At 45.0% G+C, this 17,807-nt stretch overlaps 1 protein-coding gene across 2 annotated transcripts in view; it reads right to left on the reverse strand.

Moving 5' to 3' along the window:
* RASGRP1 (RAS guanyl releasing protein 1) overlaps window positions 1-16,658 on the reverse strand; it is a 75,116-nt gene extending 58,458 nt beyond the window's left edge. The window contains exons 1-2 of one of the 2 annotated variants that reach the window (XM_090270393.1): window positions 16,375-16,658; window positions 11,706-11,890 (exon numbers count right to left, since the gene is read on the reverse strand). In XM_090270393.1, coding sequence (XP_090126519.1) covers window positions 11,706-11,890; window positions 16,375-16,409 — 220 coding nt within the window. In that variant the 5' untranslated portion in view covers window positions 16,410-16,658. The remainder of the gene's footprint in view (window positions 1-11,705; window positions 11,891-16,374) is intronic. The other variant, XM_090270394.1, reaches the window with a different exon arrangement.
* Window positions 16,659-17,807: the final 1,149 nt, after the last annotated feature.

The following is a 17,807-nucleotide window of genomic DNA, read 5'->3' on the forward strand; positions in this document are numbered from 1 at the left end:
ACCATCAACTTAAAATAGACAGTCATAAACAAAACTTGGTCTATATGCAGCACATGGTAGCCACCAACCAAAAGTCTAGAAGATACACAAGAAAGAAGGAGAAAGCTATCCAAACACAATTCTATAAGAAGTCACCAGCATACAAGAGAGAGAAAAGGAACAGAGAACTACAAAAACAACCAGAAAACAATTAATAAAATGGCAATAATTACATACCTATCAGTAATCACTTTAAAAGTAAATAAGCTAAATGTTCCAATCAAAAGGCGTGGAGTGGCTGAATTAAAAAAAAAAAAAAAAAGACCCATACATATGCTGCCTACAAAATACCCCCTTCAGAGAGAAAAAGACATAGACTGAATGTAAAGGGATGGAAAAAGATATTTCATGCAAATGGAAGACAAACAAAGGCTGGAGTAGCAATACTTATATCAAACAAAATAGACCTTTAAGACAAAGGCTGTAACAAGAAATAAAGAAGAGCATGTCATAAGATAAAGGAATCAATCCAACTGGAGGTTTGCCAGATTGTGGGTGAGGGGAGACTGAGGGGCTGGGTAAAAGAGGTGCAGAGATTAAGAACTACAAACTGGCAGTTATAAAATTAGTCTCAGGGATGTAAAATACAACACAGGGAATATAGTCAATAATATTGTAGTAATGTCATATGGGTTCTAGACTTATCAGAGTGATCACTTCATAAGTTTTATAACCACTATGCTATATTCCTGAAACTAATATAATATTGTATGTCAACTGTCATTGAAAAGTAAAACAAAAATTAAAAATAAAATTATAAGCAAATACCATAGTAGGCAAAAGAAGGTAAGGCACCTCCATGGACTCAGCCAGCTTCAACAATAATCAGCACATGGCCGCTTTTGATCTGTGTAAACCCCATCCACTTTTCCCTCCCACATTACTGTAAAGAAAATCCCAAACATGGTATTTCATCAGTAACTATTTCAGTGTATATTTAAAAAAATGACTCTTTAAAAAACAATGCATCATTAACTTGCCTAAAACAAAACAAAAAATAGTAATTTCCAATAAATATCCAGCTCAGCATATGTATTTCCACATACCTATAATTATATAATATAGTTTAGAAAAAAAGGTTTGCATGTTATGCCAGGCTGAAATGTCCCTTAAGTTTCTTTTAGCTGAGAGGACGCTCCTTCGTCCTTCTTGCAATTTTGAGGGCACACTTTCTCAATTAACTGAAGCTATGTCCATCTCAGGTAGGTGATAATGGTTGCTGACCAGGTAACAGTGCTGTAAGCCACTAGGGAGAGAGGGGCTCAGGGAACCACAGGCACAGTGTGGGGAGCTCTTTCTTTGGGGCTTAAAGCAGTGTCAAACCATCAAGTGAACCCCAGTGTGACTTGCTGAGACCAAGTGCTCAGTTCACCATTGGCAGAGTCCAGCAGCCAGCAGCGTGGACACTGCAGCTCCAGGCTGGGAAGCAGCCCGTCAGAAGCTGGAGTGACTCACTGTGTGGCCTGGACTGCCTGGGAGTGGAGGTAATGGACCCAGCAAGGCAGGGCTGGATGAAATAAATCTGGAACCCATGATGCCAGTGAAAAGGGGAAGAAGAGGAAAAGGAAGTATAAAAACGTCCCATGCATTTGGCATTCAATATGTAAACGTAAAATTAAACAAAATGATTCATTGTTCATCAGATTTAAGGATGCTCTGCAGGCTATAACTACATTCTAACAAGAGAGACTCATGAATGATAATGCTGGAACATTTCTTGGATTCCTTAATACCCTGAGTGATCCCTTAAAATGGGGCTGTTCAGAAGATTAAGAAAAACAAGTCCCGGACTGCGATTAAGAGAGATCAGTGAAGGGAAGCCAGACCTAGTTACCTTTGATCCTCCACCCCCAAACTTATCACAGGATCTCATCACCGCCTGCCTCACCACTCTGGTTATTCCATTCTCTCCTTCACCACCAAACTGGCAAGCTCTGCTCCCCCTGCTCCTTTCAAGAATAGTGCCTCTAAGCCCTGCTCCTTTTGTCCATTTCAGTTAATCACCAGTGCCCCCTCCAATCCAAGCTCCATCCTGGCAGCATCTTCTACCTGAAGATTTTGGTAAGAACCTTAGCAATCTCCCCAGGGCCCTTGACCGCTCTCTGGAAAGAACCAAAGTAGACAACATGGCCTCCCTTGCACCACTGCCCACCTTGTCTACTACTCTGCAGAAGAATCAGGGGTGTACCAAACTAGAGCATCTTTGGGTTTCTGCTATGTATCTTTCCTGGTTGCTACTTCGTAAGTCTCTTAGCAAGTTAATGAAGACACAAGATTTTTTCATTGTTTCTGAAAACAAAGCTTCTCTTCCACAAAACCTATCTAACTTCCCTTTACATTAAAAAAAGCTGACATCTAGAATTTTAAATCAATAAAAGCACTTTTTAAAACATTTCCTTCATTTGTTACAACTATAATCACCTGGTTATCATGCGTAGCATTTGGCCTTGAGAAGAAATGAGTAATTACTCCTCTTATCTTGTAATGTTTTTAATTCATTAGAATAATTTTAGTTGCCAAGCAACCTTCACTTTTATGTCCCATATAAGAAAGGATTACGCCAGGATTATTTTTTAAAATCAATTTTAGGATAGAATAAGCAACTTTCTGTGCTAGCGTGCCTCTTTATAAATAATACTAATGTTGAGTTTAAAAGCCTGTTTAAAATGTAATTATAGAAAGCAGTTAATTGTAGGGTCTCCCATAGGCAAGTTAATGTGATGACAGCACACGTGAATATGCACCAGAGGGATCTAGAAAGATGTTCCCAACAACGCTTGTCTTGTCTTGGTGGCAGAGTGCATAGCTGTCATTTTCTTCTTTTTGCTAGTCTGTATTTTCCAAGTTTTCTAAAGTGGGCATGAATAATTTTTAAAGTTACTTAAATTTAAGAAGTAAATATAATACGCATACAAGAGGGGGACCCCCCCAAAAAAACCTGAATTTTCTTCTGGAGGGCAGGCCCTTCGTAGTACAGGCTTCCCCCACTTGGTGAGTGTTCTAGAGACGCACCTGTATCACTGTACCAGCTGGAGCTGTGAGAGGCAGCATTTGGCTTCAGTTAATTTTTTTTGAAGACTCTTTCAAAGTATTGCCCATTTCATGATGGGTGATTTATGAGCAGACCTGCCCACACCGCACTGAGTGTTCAGCAGTTTTTTGACCAAAAATGGCATGACCCCCGTGTCCCACCCTCCCTATTCACCCGATCTCACCCAGAGCAACATTTTTTGTTGTTGGTGTTTTCCTGGATGAAAAAAGTCATCAAAGGGAAATATTTTGCAGATGCGGAAGAGGTGAGAGAAACAAACAAAAAAATGGCAGAAGCACTAAAAGGCACCAAAACTGACATGTTCAAAAACTATTTTGAGCAATGGGGAAAATGTCTTGATAGGTGTACTGCATCAAATGGAGAGTACTTTGAAGGTGACATGTAAGAATAAGTACATATTTTTTTCTAAATAAATTCTGGGTTTGTTTTGGGTCCCCCTGTATAAAATATATTAATATGAACACTCTGTTGTTCATAGTAAATTCTCAAGTTAACCATTACTAAAATAATATTTTAGAAATGCATTTAAGTGGTAAATTTCATGTTATGTACATTTTACAATAAAACATCTAAGTAAAAACAATACAGATTCATTATATATTAATAATTTAACAATAATGGATTTAAGTTTGGTTGGTTCTATAAGTTTCCACCCTAAGGATATTGGCTGTGCAAACCAATCAAAAGTACTTTCTTTAAATATACAAATTCCCATGGGACTTTCTTCAAATTCACATTCAACATCATGATTGAGACTTCATTACATATTCTCCCAGATATTTTCAGTCTTTGAAGTCATTTCAGTTGCAAAGTGACTTTCCAAATGGTCTGGTTTTAAGCCAATGACAATCTCAGAGACAAAACTGAAGGCTTCTTTTTCTCCAATGAAAACTTAATGACAAACTTTTATTGATTATTCACAACAGCAGATTATAGAATTACTATACATTATAGAATGGACTTAATAAAACTTCAATCAAAGCAATAATGCTATATTCAGCAAATCTTTGGAATAGAGATTTTTTTCAAGTTTTGAGTTAATAAAGGAAAAGATAACAGAATACATGGACAAATTTAACTACATTAAAAATGTAAAATTTCTATACATTGAAATCCCCAAACCAACATAAAAATGGAAATGAGACTAAGGAAAAACTGACTGGAACAAGTGACATTCAAAGAATTAAGAGCTTTCTTCTATAAAAAGCTTTTGCAACTCTCTGATAATAAAAAACGTTGAGCAGCAAGTAATAAGTAGGCAAGTGATACGAACAGACAGTTCACAAAATTGGGAAGAGGACCTGTTACCAGGTAGCATGAAATAAAGGCAAATGACTAGACAATGGAATCAGGAACAAATAGAGACAACATAAAACATATGAAGAACAAAAGTTCACAAAATTGAGTTCTGATTGGTCAGAAATAAGGGATAGTTAAAATCTGGCAAATTTTAGAGGCGGTAAAACAAAACAAAACACACCAAGCAAAAAACAAAAACAGCGATAACTTTGACTCTGGAATGAGAATCTCAGTTTTAGTTTTTTAGTTCCATTGTCACTTCTTTAAGAAAATTTCTCGACTTCACTGATATTAGGTTTCCTTTTCTCTAAGGTATAATGTTCCTTGCGTCACAGAACACATGGAGAGTTGTTTTATAAGATGCTTAGATGAAAGAGCAAAACAGCAAATATTCTCCTCCCCTAATTAGGGGATACAAAAGAAAGTTCCTCATTTAGCGTCCCTTCCCTTCTCGACACGTTGCTGCGTGAGCACCCTTGCAGCTGGGGAAAGTGATGTGATGGCTGGGGGTTGAGAGGAGCCCTAGTTAGCACTGCTTGTCCATGTCCACGATGTAAATATGCCTGACATAGGCAATGTCAAGCTACCAGCACTTCTCTGAAACCGGAGCTGGGAAGAGAGGTCCGACCATTGCTCGCCACTACTCAGTGTTCCTACCACATCGATACAATAGACAATCTCAAGAGCACAGATGACAGTAAAACATGCCACTATATTAGGCAATAATGAGTTTTGAGGATTTATCTTGTAAGTTTATACGATTTAATTTGTAATGATGACTGTGTTTAACAACTGGCTCACAAACTTTCTGAGAATTTAACAATCTGCTACTGTAGGTCAAGACTGCCAAGGCTGTGACAGCATTAAATCGAGGGTGGTGCCCTGTGCGTCTGCCTAGGCAGTGTGCCTGCAGACCTGGCCTGCTTACACGCCGTTCTTTCCCCGCTGCTTCCTCACCCTCACTCTAGGGCACCCCAGCTAGGTGACTTGCAGAATGAGTCCCCAAGCCCAGCAGCTGTGACTGCTTCAGGCCCGAGGAGGTGGGCCTGGGGGTGGGGCCTACTCTCTGGCTCACCTCCTCCAGCAGTCTCCTTGCCCAGTCGCCACTGTTTCGGCCCATTACTGAGCACAGAGCTCTTACTTTCACACTATTTCCTAATGTGTTTCCATCGTAAACTGAATAACTTTCATGTCAACTGATGGCCTTAAAGAGATCTGGTGGACAAGTGGCACTTTTGGAGAAGTACTCATAGGAAGCACCTCTCCAGTCCCCACCCCCCGACACCCTGCGCTCCCTCCCCAGCCCCCACCCTCACTGCCCAGCTAAGCTGCTACCTTCGACCTCTGACCTGTGGGAGACAGGTATACATACATACACACACTAGGGAGCGAGGCTCCACAGCACCATGGCAAACCTAAAGGCGGAAATGCAGAACAGGAATGCTGCCTCTGAATGCAAAGAACCAAACCACAGTAACAACAGATGCAGACACCCATATTCTATTTATTTCCATGGCCAAAGATGAACAGGCTGCAAGTTTTGAAGGAACAGAAATGCAGGGAAATTGGAAAGAAGTGGGCCCAAGGTCACAAGCCTGCTCAGGAGCAGGGCTCTCTAATCAGATCTGGGGGACTGCTTTAGAGACACCCAAGTGGCTGGCTTCACCATGTGCTTTTCTAGTTCATAGAGTTGAAACCCTACTTGGCTGTATGGCTTCTCAGAGGGTTTGTACCCTTCAGGTTTTCGATATTTTCCTAGAAAACACAAGAAAATGCTCTGGGGCATCCAAGAAGCAAGTGTGCCATAAGACGGTATTTCTCAAAATCAGTGCATGTGCCACCTCCATCAAAACGACAGTGGCTGCTGGACGAATGGAAATGTCTGGAGAGGACCCTCAGGAGTCTGAAAGTTGAACCTCGCCCCCTGCCCCATGGTTTAGGATTCAGGATTTCTGCTCATGTTAAGGCTGGAGAACCTCTGGTACAATGGAGACAGCATGAGTCTCGGAGATAAATGACCAGAGTTCAGATCCCAGTGGCTCTCTCACTAATGAGTTGGGCCACTTCCTGTGGGTTCTTTCATGTCCCTGAACTTCATTTTCCTATTAATTAAAAGAGCAAAAGAATATCCACCTCACAGGGTTGTTGTGAAAATCAATGGCGCCAATTCAGGTCAAGGCCCCGCAGCCTACAGAGCCCACAGTAAGTGTCCATCGCCATCAGTCTATTATCTGTCTGTCTGCCTGTCTCTTTCCCTCAGCAGTCAGTCTCGTCTATCTGGATGGACTTGCTGAACTAAAATGCTCAGAATTCCTGAGACACTGTCAACCACAAGCACACATATTTTTGACTGCCTCTGTTCTCCATTACAGTGGGAGGTCTGCTATCCATACCTCCACACAGGAGCACAGGTGAGACAGTGAAAAGATGTCACTGTAACTCACACCCATGAGAGGGGCAGACATGCCAGCCTGGACACTGGGTGATGCCAGCCTGTCAAAGATGCAGCAAAGAGGCTCCCAGAAATAAATAGCATCTTGGTCACAAAATGCTAATTAATTCACTCCAGAGGGCTAAGGACAGCCCTGCCTGGGAGCTGCTCTGATGCTTGGAAACCTTCAGAAGTGGGTGCCCAAAGCACCATCCTTTACATGTGAGACCTTGTGGCCATGACTTTCAGCGACTGGAAGTTCCACTGAGGAGGTGGCTGGGACAACTGTGGTCTTCTTCATGGAGGGCCTGCCATCAACAGTGGCCAAGGCTTTGGGCCCCTTCCTGATCCTACACTTGGCTTTGTTTCTTGGAGTTGCCCATTCTTGGGTTCGAGTGCCCTTGGACATCATCACCTGGGTTTCTGGTCTGATGCTCTTGTTGCCTGTGGGCACCTCACTTTGGTGAATAGATGCTAAGTTGCAGAGTGGTGAGGAATACCTAATCTTCCCTGGAGGGAGCCGTGTGTGGCCCCAACAAGTGTGTGTTTACCTTCTTTGGCTCTAATTAAAAAAATAGGTGTAATGTATTAGCCTTAAGATGTTAAGGTCTATACAATGATTTTAATATTCACTGCTCCATGGTGTCAGAAATATACCTATTACTTCTGGGGTATTTCTAGTTTGGGAGGTCTTTGGATAGCATTAGTATAATGCACATGGTAATTTTAATCAATTAACACTTTGTTCAAGAGAGAAGTTCAGCAGACACCTGTATAAAGATGGGGCCCAATACATAGTTTGTATATTTCATGGATTTTAACTTCTAATCTGGAGGAGAATGTGAACCTAGGGTGCAGGTCTGTTCTGCGTGGCATGCGGTTTCTCCTGAAGCAAGGGAGGCCAGTCCCAGGAGGGGTCCCCAGCATGCCCCACTCAGGTTGCAGGTGGCTGCTGGGGGCAGAGGAAGAAGCACATGCACAGCATGTGTCCTCCTTAGACTAGGGACACGAGGCTCAATTTATTTTCTTATTTGTCCAAAGAAGACAATAGTACCTGACCTGCCTATTTCAGAGTTGTTTTGAGATTAAAAGAAATCAATACATATGGAACTCCAAGGGAGAAAACAGCAACAACATTCTAAAATATAAGATACTAGGCTAAGCTGCATTTCCCTTCACACTGGCAGGTAAGAGAAAGACATAGCATTTCCTCCCACACCCCACTGGGGAGCAGGGGAGCTGCTTGCTGATGGCCACTTCCTGGGATATGCTTGCTATTTTCTTCCTGATGCTATCAGAAGCTGCCTTGCACTTAGCAAAGGACAAGGAAAGAGCTTTGTGAGTTTGGATACCTGAAGCCTTCCACTTGGTTCCAATTGCTGGCAGCCCTCTAACACAGTAAAGACCTTTTAAAAAGCCCAGAGGATCTCCTAGGTCTTTTCTACCTCTGAAACAGATGGTGTGATTCCCATACCTTTGACTTAAATGTCCCAGGTTGTGATGATTTGCTTCTTTATGCTTCGCTGAAGAGTGGGTTAACTGGCAAAAATACACTGAGAACGTAAAGCATGACCTCCAGTTAAAACAGAGGTGGGGCAGGTCACTTCACAGTTAAAGCAATGAACTGACTCAAGACTCCGAGTTCCTAATCAAAAATCTGTAACCTTGTACATGACACTGGGAGGCTTACTAGAGGCCTTCAAGGGTACCCTTGATTTGTACAAACAGATCACCCATTCTAAGTCCATCCTCTGAGCCCACGTGGGTGGTAACTAATGGTTAATAATGCTCAAGAGTAAAAACTGCCAAATGCCCATGATGCCTTAGGGAGTATTCAGACTATTACCCAGAGATCCTGGAAAAATGCAAATCCCACAGTTTCTAGAAAATCAGACTGTCACTCTTTCCTTTGAGTCAGCCATCCAGCATGCCCAATAGACCTTTTCTGCGATGATGAAAGTATTTTCTATTTACTCTGTTCAGAGGCACCTTCCACTTGTGGCTGTTGACCACATGAAATATGACTACTGAGGCTTTGGGACTAACTTTTACACCTGATTTAATTTTAATTAATTGAAAGGCATATATAAACAGCCACATGTATAGCGGCCACCATACTGGACAGCGTAACTCTAGTCACTTCAAACCTCTTCAAAGCAACTGCATGAAGGGGAGTTTGGGAAAGTAGTAGAATGTAAACTAACTAATTAGTCAACATAATTTTTTCTTTTTCTTTTTTCCCAAGTTGGAAGAAGTGGCAAAACTCAAGGTCTGAAGCAAGAGGCTACAGAAAATAAGCACTGTTCCCCATACTCCTGTACTATTCCCCTCTGTTTTTATGGACATTAAACTGAAATGACATCGAAGCTCTAACAAAAAGCTAAAGTAGATCATTTCATTCTATAGAACCACTTTTCTATACAAGGCTGAGAAAATAACCAGTGGGATCAAGGTCAAGAGAAACATTAGCCTCACTCTATCGTAACCTCTAGTCGCCTCTGAGGAGCGTGAATCCGGATTTTGCGGTGGGATGCGCTCTGTCTGCTGTCTCCCCCGCGCACTGATCTCCTCGGCTCAGTCCGCAATCCCCTGCCCCAGCTAGACGTGTCAACTGATAAGCAATGACTCAAAATCCCAGGCCAAGTGCTGCCTGCCGTTCCCTCCACACACAAGGTGTCTTTTCTTTTCTGTCCCTTTGTAAATTTTGTGGCAGCCTTGAAGTGAACTTACTCAAATTTCACAGGATATAAAGAATTTATTCTCCCTGCGCTTAGCTTATTATTGCCCTGTCTTTTGTAGCTATTTTTTTTTTTCCCTGAACGGCGCATTTCTCAGATATTCTGAGTGCTAATAATGGAAGAGGGGTTCAGTCCTTGGAATCCTCCTTACGCTCTGCCCAGCACAGTGTCAGGGGCAAACAGGGACGTGATGGATGCTTCTTGATAATGCATAAAAGACTATTAGATGCAATGGGATTTTAAGGTACTTCTTTCCGATCAACATACTCCAGGAAACAATGTATCTTTCGCCCTTCTACATTTGTTGAGGGGCGTTTGGGAACTTCAGAATGGGCCATGTAGTTTTCAGGTTGAAGTCATGATCATCTGAAGGCAGGAAGGCAGCCCTGAATGCAGCGGGCAGCGATATGACTGGCATGGAGAAAGAAAGGAAGCACGATAAATACACTGTTGGCCGCTGTTTCCTCAACAGTGAAATGCACAGGGAATGAAAGTCTTACTGATGAAATAGTCATGGTGCCTTGCTCAAGACCAGTTAAGTGTGACTACGAGGCCTGTGGGAGGAGCTTTGCAGTTCATTACCATGGGAACAAGGTGAGGTAAGAGCTTATCAGAGCCGCCCTTCCTCCAGTCTCCACCATGTCCTAGTGCACCTCCTTAAATGCGTACTTTCTAAGGAGATTGTTTTGAAATGGAAAACCATTCATTCTGCTCCCAAATTCATCCTTAACTGAAAGATTAAAATGTAAGGAAATGGAAATCTAATTAAAATTGAAGGTTAAAACAAGCAATAAAAATGCTCCATCTTTTCCAAGTTAAAGAGTCTACAACAAACAATAAAGCAAAGTGGGGCACGTGGATCAGCTGCATTAGCAACACGAGGGAACTTGTTAGCAATGTAAATTCTTGGCCCCCTCCCCCCACCCTGAGACCTACAGGAGCTGAGGCTTGGGGGGGCGGGACCGAGCAACTGTGTTATTAGAAAACTTCCATGTGATTCTGCACTAACATTTGAGAACAATTGCTTTAAACCAGTGTTGAAATCATCAACTTCTTTCAATACTGTAATAAAGTATACTAAATAAGTATCCCTGAAATGTCAAATCTTTTCCAATTTTAGAAATAAGGTCTCATCAAGCACTACACAAATCCAGCCAGGAATCCCTGGTTCTGAGTTCAAACACGTCTGCGTGTCCTGAGACCTGAGGTCTGATCAAGTCTCCCAGGAGGCTCCTGAGTGCTGGGCCAAGCAGGGCTTCTGAGCTGAGCCACCTGTGCTCCTGGGCTTCACGGTGGGAGACGGAGGGCTTGGTGGGGGGGGCGGAGGGATGCAGGGCTCAGAAGAGGGGAACAGTGATGCTGGGAATCTGTGACTTTTCCATCAACTTTAATCATTCTTTTTGAAGGGAGCAAATATGTAGTACCTTTCAGTCGCTACTTCACAAATAACAATTGAAAGAAAGACAGTGATAATAAGATTTTAAAAAACAGGGCATCTTTGCAGATGGCTGCTGTCAGCTGCACCAGGGTGTGCGTCCTTTGTGGTGATGACAGAGTCTAGCAACTTGATAATTCACTGCTCACATGAGCGTGTCTGCGTCTTTCCCAGACCTTTGACCCCCGATCACAACGCTTATTAACCAGTATCTTCCAGTCACAGACATTCTGGCTTTACTGAATCCTTTCCTATTCCACCATAATTACCATCCAGAGTGTAAAGGGAATTATTAAGACTTTTATCCAAATGATTCGAAGACTTTCAAATTTCTGTTTGGTAAGTGTTTGCTTATGCAACCTAGTTTTCGTGTGCCCCAAGAATACAAGGATAAAAAGTCACAGCACCAGAAGCACAACAGCATTTTGTATTTTTTTGTCACAAGAAAAACCTCCATCCAACAAAAAAATGGAAATGTAAACTCTTCTCATAACTTTTCTCACTTAAATCACGCTTCCCATCACGACCCACTACACCCACGCTGCCAGTCACGTGCCACAGGCACTGCACACTGTCTCCAACATTTCAAAGGCTCAAAAGCTATTTTAAAGCCAAAATGCAATCTAGGTTGCTATTCTATAAAGTAGTTTTTAAGGAAGAACAAAGTAATATAGTGATTTTTTTATGCATGTGGGCAGTTAGCCAACTCACCAAAGGATTGAATGCAGCTATCGATGAGATCGTCCAGGCTGGCTCCTTTGGCCAAATGTCCCAGAGACACCATCATTCGGAACTGAGTGATCTGGGCCAGGCTGGGATGGGAGGGGATGGGGCTGCTGGCTGGCTTCGCCTCTAGTTTTGCTTTAGGGGCAGCTCTGCAGCCATGAGAAGGTTTCCTGAGGAAAGAGAGGAGTCAGTGAGTGCACGCAGCGCAGCCAGGGGACCAACAAACTGGCAGCTCCACGCTCCGAAGGCAGATTGGACAGGAGAGGAGCAGGGATAACACAATTAATCCTAGAGCTGGGCTGATAGAAGATATAGCCCTCCCACTTGGCAAATGCACCAAACGGACTGGTTGGCTGTTAAAGAGACATCTCCCAAGCAAATAACAAGGTGAGATTTCAGGGTTGCAACTAGGGCTTGTCCTCCTGGGGTTAGGACTGCTTTGACCTGCTGTCTCTGTTTCCTGAAGGGGAGGGGCAGAGGCAGGACTACCTTGGTGGTCCTCAGCTCCTAGCAATCATTTTCAAATTTTAGCCTCCAGGTCACTGAAGGCACTCTGCAAACTGTCTCAAGAATTAAGTTTCAGGTGGTCTCACTGCCAGCTAGTCATTCATCTTGAATAACAGCAGAGATGCTGTAAAAGCCCAGGTGGCCTCAGAAACACCTTTAAGGACTTTGGGGAAAAAGTCAAGGGCTGAGCACGGGTATGCAGGGGCTGAGGGGTCAGGGTGGTGGTATTTAGATTTTAAGTTAGTCCTGACAAATCTTGGTTGGCTTTAAGATCCTATTTTTCATTATTGATAATACGGATAATCATCATGAGTCTTTTTTATCATTAAATATCATTCCATCAAGTCTGTAATTGGGTTTTTACCTTTTGGAGGTCGGAGGGAGTGAGGAGCAGAGCTCAAGAGAATTTTATTCCAAAACTGAATCCAAAAGGATGAGCCTGGATATAGAAAGTCTTAGGAGTCCCACAGGTCACCTTTGTCAACTCTCACCTAGCTTTACCTGTGGTCACGACCTCAGTATAAGTCAAGGTATTTGCAAACTGATACATGAAGATTAATACATGTTTTCCCTTCCATTAGAAAAGATGAACACACAGAGACACATTTCTATATTCTTTGAAGGTTTATTAGTGACAGGTGTTGGTACTGGTAATTTCTTGAAGCACATAGTTAACTCTTCTCTCCCTACTGTGACCTGGTTATTTCATGTTTTACAAAAAGGAGTCAAGAAAAAGAAATACATCTCAGATCCATACTTTAGCTACTCACTGTACATTTTGATGAACACATGATGGCGTCAATTAATCAATAATTGCCCATTTTATGAGTAAGACATTGTGAAAGGTCAGAGAAGACTAGTGAGACAGTCTATAAGAAGGCACTTTGCAAACTGTAAAGCATACTAATTACCTGTTAGCTGTTGTTGCATAAAGCTCATCTCTAAGTTCTTTAATACAAAAATCTAGTTGGAGAATCAGACCCAGACCATGAAAACAGAACTCTAACTCTCTCAATCTGTGCATGTCGAGGGTAAGGGGTGTGATGTTCTCGGAGAAGGGAGAATCAGATGCAGGTGGAGTGCTGGGGAAAGCTTCTCTGACAAGGTATAATCTCACCCAGAAGGGCTGATCAAGTACTGAGATAAAAATAAAATGCTGGGGCACACACGGAATTTTGGAAACCAACCTGCGAAAAGACTGCTGAACTGTGGGGCCGCTCAGTGAGCAGCCAGACTCATGGAGGGAGCACCTGCCCTTCCAGTGGCATCCCCAAATAGCTCCAGGATGCTGGGCTGGCAGTGGCTGTGGGGGTCTGTTCCACTAGGGTGGTCCCAACGAAAGGGGATCAACAACTGGCTATTGGGAGTCTGCTAACCCGAGGCAGTGATTTCCAAAACATCAGGTTGGTGTTACTGGACTTGATCAAGTTTCTCCTGGCTGTTACTTTCACCCAGCACCTGCAATAGCCCCAGGATCAGATCAGTGTCTGAAAAGGAGAGAATAATGGCCATCATGAATTCAGTACCTATGACACGCAGGCTCTGTGCTGGGGATTTACATGGTCTTTAAAGCTTACACCCCAGAAAGATTTTATCTCTATTCCGTGATATTGAAACTGAGTCTAAAAGGGGTAAATGACATAGCCAAGGGCAACTCATGTGTTCTAGATCTGGGATTTGTACTGAGCACCTCTCTGGCTCTATCTGCTTAATAAATATTTACTGTGCCTGGAACTGTGCACCTTTCATTACATCAGAATTAGCAAGAGAGGCTGAAAAGGTCAGTTCAGCTTAAGACAAAGGCAACATTCTCCTAAGGCACAGCTGATAACACAGAGGCTGAATCTCGGGCCCTCCTCCTTCTGCATGTTCCTGGAACAGTCCTCAGACCTCAGAGCTGCACGGACTCTTCAAGGTCATTCTCCAAGCCCTTCACCTAGAGCTGTGGATGTCCAGACTCAGCAGGACAACGTGACCGGCCAGCAGTACAGAGGAAAGTAGAAGACAGGCCTCCTGTGCCCACGTCTTGCTCCCCACCTGAGATCCCTCCCCTTCCAGGAAGCACTGACCACTTCTAAACCTGGGGTTGGTTGTCAGGTGTTGGGACTAGTAAGCTTTCTGCCTTACTTGCTGCCTTTTTACCACTAAGATCTCCACCCAAGGCAGAGCTCGAAAAGAGAAACATAAAGTTCTTCTCAGTACAAGTCTCTTTTCCTCTTAGACCCTCCACATTACTTCTCCCTGGCCCCTGGAGAAGAGGCACCTGTAACCAGAGGCTGGGCCTCCACATACAGCTCTTCCCTCTGGGGCCAGGAGGCGTCTACCTCAGTCTCTCAACTGGTGCATTTAAGGAAAATTCCACTTTCTCTCTCAGTTGGTGGCATTGACCACTGAGGACTCTGGAAACTTCCCAGGCTCTAATTCTAGTAATGGTTCCTTGTGTCAGCAGAAGGGGAAACCACTTTGGTTCACAAGGTGAGATGCTTTTACCAGAACTAGGAGGGAGTGGAGTAGATTCAAGTAGAAAGAACAAACTTGAAGGGAGTATTCGGGGGTTGGTGAAAGATGCAACCTGGAAACTATGGAGCCCAGAGGGAGTAGAGCGCTGAGGCATGAGAAACCAGGAAGAAGAGATACTACTAAAACCCAAATTGCAACCTGAGAGGTCTAGGTAGATGGGGGTTCTCTGCATCATAACCTGGGAAACTCAACTCTTCTGCTGTGCAATTTCTTGACTGGCTGCTTTGTGACAAACCCTCAAAACTGTCTCTTCTGGAGAAATGGCTATAGATAAGGATTTATAAAAATGTTTTATTACAGGCAGGTCTTGAAAGTATTTTAATCCATAGAACAGATAGCCTCTAGTTTGCAAATATCTTTAAATGATAATAGCCAAGTGTTTCCTGACCAGTTCCCTTGCAAACTTAACAAACAAACAACCCCTAAGAAAAGCAAATTAACTTGAAGATGTTTTCTGGGGCTAAAATTGGCTAAGACCCCTTTAGGTTTGCTGAAGGAGACTCAAAATTGGGACTGGGTCAAGTGAAATCCTCTCCAGGCACGGGTTACCTGGGTTCAACTTTTTATGGAAATTTCCACAGCTTTCGTTGCAGTGGAAGGTGGCTTTTATTGGCTTCTAGTGAGGATTCCTTCCAGTCCTGTCCTCTCCCCATCCCCACAATGACTATCTTTAACGTACCCAAGCTCCTCCCCTCAATCTAGTACAAGGTACAGTGTTGGACCCTCTGGGGGTACACAGAGGGGTGCAAAAAGAGCTGAGAACCTTTAGCTCTAGGAAGTCCAGCAGGGCAAAGCTTCCTGCCTCTATTGGGCAAGCTTGTGCAGGCTGGGCATGGTGCAGTCCCACTAGAGGCTGTGTAGATGGAGGTGAGGAAGTGCCCGACGTGCCCAGTCATATGCTGAACCCAGGTCGCTGTCTAAGTAGTTATCGGGTTCTGGCCCTTCGGGGGATAACCACAAAGTTACCGGGCCCATCCAGGCCTCTTTCTCCTGGCAAGAGCCTTTTCACTAACTGTCACTCTTCATCTTATATCACCCCAAGACGCTCCCAAAACATTTCTCTAAAATCATAGTGGGATGGGTGGAGGTTTCCACCCAGAAGGTGATATGATTAGCTGATCTCCACTCGCTGGCTGCAAACACAGCATTGGCCATTCAGGGCCTTCCCTAGATCCGCAGGGCCGGCAGATGCCGCCAGGTGGCGCTGCGGAAGCCCTGCCCCCGCAGCAGGTGCGGGCGGCAGGGAAAGTCCACGAGTAGGAGTCCCAGGTGCTTGGCAGGAGCTGGGGGACTAGGTCTGTCAGTGCAATTCCGGAGCTCGCCGGGCGATTGCTGGCCTCGTGGACCGCACTACCCAGCTCTCGCCCCCATTTTCTGGGTGTGACGTGCTGGGCACTCCGAGCGCGTCAGTCTCCTGAGCTTGTGTCAGCTGCGCTAGTGCCCCAGACTTCAGCCAAGACCCCAGCCTGCTGCCCCCCAGCAATCCGGCTGGCAACTTCCCGCAGAGGAGGCGCCCGTGTTGTCCGACCCAATTCCCATCCCGGGAGGCATCAGGAGGTTACCCGCACACTGACCCCCGCCCCAAGGAAGGAAATTGGCGCTCCCGAGGGCCTGGGCCCCTACTCACCGAGGAGCCTCTCTAGTCTTGCCCAGGGTACCCATAGCCGCGGCCGCGCTGGTGAGCCGCTTCACCTAGCGCAGCTGGACAGGCTCGGCGGGGCACGGCACATCGCCAGGGCGTCCCTCCGCCCCGGGCCTCTCCGCCTCCCGGCCGCCCACCTGCCGCTCTCAGAGCCGGGCGAGACGGCCCGACGCGCTCCCGCAGGCACAAACTTTATGTGCGCGCGCCCTCTCGCCTTTACCCGCGCGCACGCGCGCACTCACACTCGCCGGCACCAACCACCTGACACCCGCTGATGTTATCTGCTGTAGGAAATGTGTGGCGCTCTTCGGCTCTTCTCTGAAACCTGCCCCTACTACTCGGTAGTGCGCCGAGACCAGCGCCTCTCCAAGTCCTCGCCTTCTACCCCTGCCTTCTACCTCTCCCAGCCCGAGAGTGCGGTCCCAAGGGGAGCTGGAGGGCCGGGGAAGCTCCGGGTGCACTGGATCCCCCCAAACCCGCGCCTACAAAGTAGGTGTGAGCCCAAGAGAACCAGTTTAGCCCAGCGGCTCTCGGGGGAACACTCCACCACCACCACCACGTCCCCAGCAGTCCTGCATTTCAGTCCTGGATTCTAAGATCCCCTTGACCCCTGGCAGGCGTCTTCTGTATTTATCAGAGCTCAGAGCTGGGGCGGGGTAAAGAACTAATACAAAGTTGTGGCTATCCTTTAGCCCCAGCCTCGGGGCGTCTTCTTTGTAGCAATTTGCAAGACTGGGCTGGAGAGACGTGTACAGCGCCGTTCAAGAGGCGGCGGGTATGGAGGTGGGTTCTGTGGGCGTGATGCATATCTGGTGGGAGACAGCTGCCTGGCATCTGTAGGTGTTGGAGATGTCGGGGGCTGGGCAGAGGTGGGGAGCGGTGGAGAGAACTTTGTTTCAGCAGAGCTGGCTGGGAGTGGCGGCCTACCCCCCTGCTTGTAAGTGACGATGTTGACTGCGTTTTGCTAAATGCTTTCTGTATATTGCCTCATTCAATCCATCTCCCCCAAATACCAAGAGGTCACTATTTTATTTTTATTTTTAAAATAATTTATTTGTTTGTTTATTTATTTTTAGAGAGAGGGTAAAGGAGAAAGAGAGGGAGAGAAACATCATTGTGTGGTTGCCTCTCACTCGCGCCCCCAACTGGGAACCTGACTTGCAACCCAGGCATGTGCCCTGACTGGGAATCGAACCAGCGACAACTTGGTTTGCAGGCCGACGCTCAATCCACTGAGCCACAGCAACCAGAGGTAAAATATCACTATTTTAAAGATGAGAAAATTCAAGTTTAGAGAGAATAACATGCCTTCCATTACACAGCTAGTAAACAGCAGAGAGAATTATGACTGGGCTGAGATCTGACTCCCTGTAATCACTGCTGGACTGTCCTGATAACATAGCTATTGTCATTGTCAC

This window comes from Furipterus horrens, unplaced genomic scaffold (assembly GCF_987537825.1).
Source record: "Furipterus horrens unplaced genomic scaffold, mFurHor1.1.pri manual_scaffold_3, whole genome shotgun sequence".
In the NCBI taxonomy this organism is placed as follows: domain Eukaryota; kingdom Metazoa; phylum Chordata; class Mammalia; order Chiroptera; family Furipteridae; genus Furipterus; species Furipterus horrens.